This window comes from Calcarisporiella thermophila, assembly GCF_041956535.1.
Source record: "Calcarisporiella thermophila strain CBS 279.70 unplaced genomic scaffold VTP21scaffold_65, whole genome shotgun sequence".
Taxonomy (NCBI): domain Eukaryota; kingdom Fungi; phylum Calcarisporiellomycota; class Calcarisporiellomycetes; order Calcarisporiellales; family Calcarisporiellaceae; genus Calcarisporiella; species Calcarisporiella thermophila.
The window spans coordinates 1597-4398 of NW_027192254.1; the positions used below are offsets into that span (position 1 = coordinate 1597).

At 41.2% G+C, this 2802-nt stretch overlaps 1 protein-coding gene across 1 annotated transcript; it reads left to right on the forward strand.

Annotated features, from left to right (window-relative positions):
* Nucleotides 1–228: 228 nt before the first annotated feature.
* On the forward strand, nucleotides 229–2802 carry VTP21DRAFT_10267 (uncharacterized protein; the record flags this gene model as incomplete). The annotated part of the gene is made up of 6 exons (XM_069389584.1): nucleotides 229–438; nucleotides 561–716; nucleotides 783–942; nucleotides 1338–2044; nucleotides 2191–2544; nucleotides 2634–2802. Coding segments are annotated over 6 exons (1756 nt in total), but the record flags the coding sequence as incomplete, so codon positions are not given.

Consider the following 2802-nt stretch of genomic DNA (forward strand, 5'->3'; position numbering starts at 1 on the left):
ACTACTTTTTAATGCCTTATCAATTATCCCAAATTCCACCAGTAGCTCCATTTAAAGGATGTTTGCTCTATTTAAAATGAACTCGATCTAAATAATTACCATTGTTTTAGTTTTCCCCTCGAGCTTCTTTAAAACCCCATTTATCTCGAATGGAGAAAATACTTTATATATACAGAATTGCCTCATTAGAATATACTAGGCCTACCATTCAATATATTTGTCAAAAGGATGCTCAAACGCGAGAATAAACCTCACTCACAATGCCAGCGAGAATATTTCCAGCGTGTCATGGCGGACCCTGACAAGGCCGAAAGAATTCGCGAACAACGACGGAAAAGAGATCGCGCCTATTATGCACGCAAGAAACAACGATTGCAAGCAGTTCATTACAAAAAGAAAATGGAAGATGAGGAAAACATTACAATAGACCCAAATGAGGTATGGTAAAGGGTGTATTAGCATAGTTCTTGAAGATAACCTGGGGATGTGTACACGGCTATTTATAGTTAGCTTATTTTATTTATTTTCATTTTATATTACTCAATATCTCTGAAAATAAGCCTCTATCCCTTCAACCCTCATGCGCCGATATTGCTACAAGTGGGACATTAACTCAAGACTCTACAACGATATCTCAGACGAGTATGCCAGTGATGGATTCTATGCGATTGCAATCGATATTCTATGAAAATTCAGAAACACCCACATTATCTCGGGTAGATTCCTTAACAAGTTTATGCCGATACCGGGAACTAAAAGTAAAATATTCTTAATATTTGCAGAGAGTATCTCCAATACCCAATAAGTCACCTGAACTTTTCTCTGCCTATGCATCGCAAAATGAGTTGGGTGACTGGGAAGAAACCGCTCCAGCAGTAGTGATAGATGGTGCTGAAGAAAATTCGATTGACGCCGATGCGCCAATAAAGAAAGGGGAGAAAGGTAATTAAACCATCCTATCTGTTTTATTTTCTCGCTACGTAATCATAACTAACTTGAATCCTCTATACTGGAATATTCCTGAAGAAAAGTTGCATATGTGTACCGCGACTAATTCCCCGTCCGATGTCGTTCCCGTCCACGCGTCGCAGAGGAATTCTTCGACATCAATTAGAGAATCTCCTCTAGTGGACATAAGTACGGGTGGGCTGTCTGGAAAAACATGCAAAAGGTATATATCTACTTTGGTTTAAGATTCCAGTAGTTTGTCCTACTCCGTCTCATATTGTTGTCCTAGAGGATATTTCTTCATTGAGCCAATAGCCCATTCCTACTTAATTCGCTGACTCTTTTTTTTGTTCATGTATTGTATCCCATCGATATACAAAGAATTTTAGGCACCTTTTTAAAGTATAAAACCCCACCGTCCATTGCACGCGATCATCGGCGCTGCTTATACTCACCCAACTGGCTAAATGATGAAGTCATTAACTACTTTTTCGAAGTATTCCGCGATTATTTGGACAATGGTGCGAACGATGTCTTTATTGGGACTGCAGTGATACGGGGGCTAGCGTATCTCCCTTCCACACCGGCCTCTGCAGGTGCTGAAAGGGATGAGCTCCTTACCATCTTCCCCCACGCATCTTATAAGCGAGCGGTTTTCATCAACAATAGGCTAGGAGAAAACCAACATTGGAATGTGTACTATTTTGACAAACAAACAAAGCAGGCTCGATTTTACTGTACCGTTTCTAGCACACCAGACAAGGCCGACTATCAATTTTATGGGGGTTTTCTTTGTAATGACCTCGGGTGGAGCATGGATAATGGGTGGAGCTACTCTCAAGAAGCAGAGGCCAGCATCAAGCAGACGAATGGCTTTGACTGTGGACCACTTGCATGTATGATCTGCGTTGCTCTTTGCACGGGAATTGATCCAGGCCAGCTAACCATGACTGCGGAGAAATTCCGTCAATTTATGCTGACTGTGGTGGACACGGGGACAATTCAGACTCTACCTTCCCTCGACGTAATCAGGCTTGAATCTTGCAAGCCTGAGCCAGCATCGAGAGGGACCCTCGCAGGAACAGATGAAATTGACGTAAGTTGAACCACGGACGGAATAGCTGTAGTCCTCTTTTTTATTTTGTCAAGCCCCTACTTATCTTTCCGAAGTTATACTTACTCTCAAGCCAACTGATTCCTCTTTTTTGTTGAATTTTTTACCATTTATAAAATTGAAAATAGCCAGATGAAATCGCTAACTGGATCGAAAGGGGTGCTTCCGATTCGCTCGTGTTTTGCAATTGTCGAATGTTTTCAACGTTGGATGAGGGCTTGCTGATGGATACATTTATGAATTTGAGAGGGGTTGATTGTGAAAGTGATCCAGTTCATAGAGGTCGAAATGTCGCTAAGAAACCCATGCCAGTGCCAAAAGATTGCATTGATATTTCATTATCTTCTTTTCTTTCCTATCTGGAGCCCTATTTAGAAGACACCCATAATCTTCTCATTCGAGCAATCGTTGATGGCCAAGATAAAGATGGAAAGAGAATGCGCCTGACTTTTGACGAGTATTATGATATTAACCCCGATAAAGTAAGCTCCACTTCGATTCTCTCTCGTTTGTAAATGTCTATATAAAGCACATGGGTCGACATTAATCTATCACGCATTCCTTTTCATAGATTGAGGCTGTTGCAGACATCGACTCGTTCCTTTGGACTGGCCAATTTATTCCCACTAAAGATGATCTTATAATATATCCTTTGCCTTCTCGTGCGGCCACTCTCACTCAGCACAATCATATTTACGTTAATCTGCAGATGGAGGATAAAAATGAGGAGGTGCGACTTT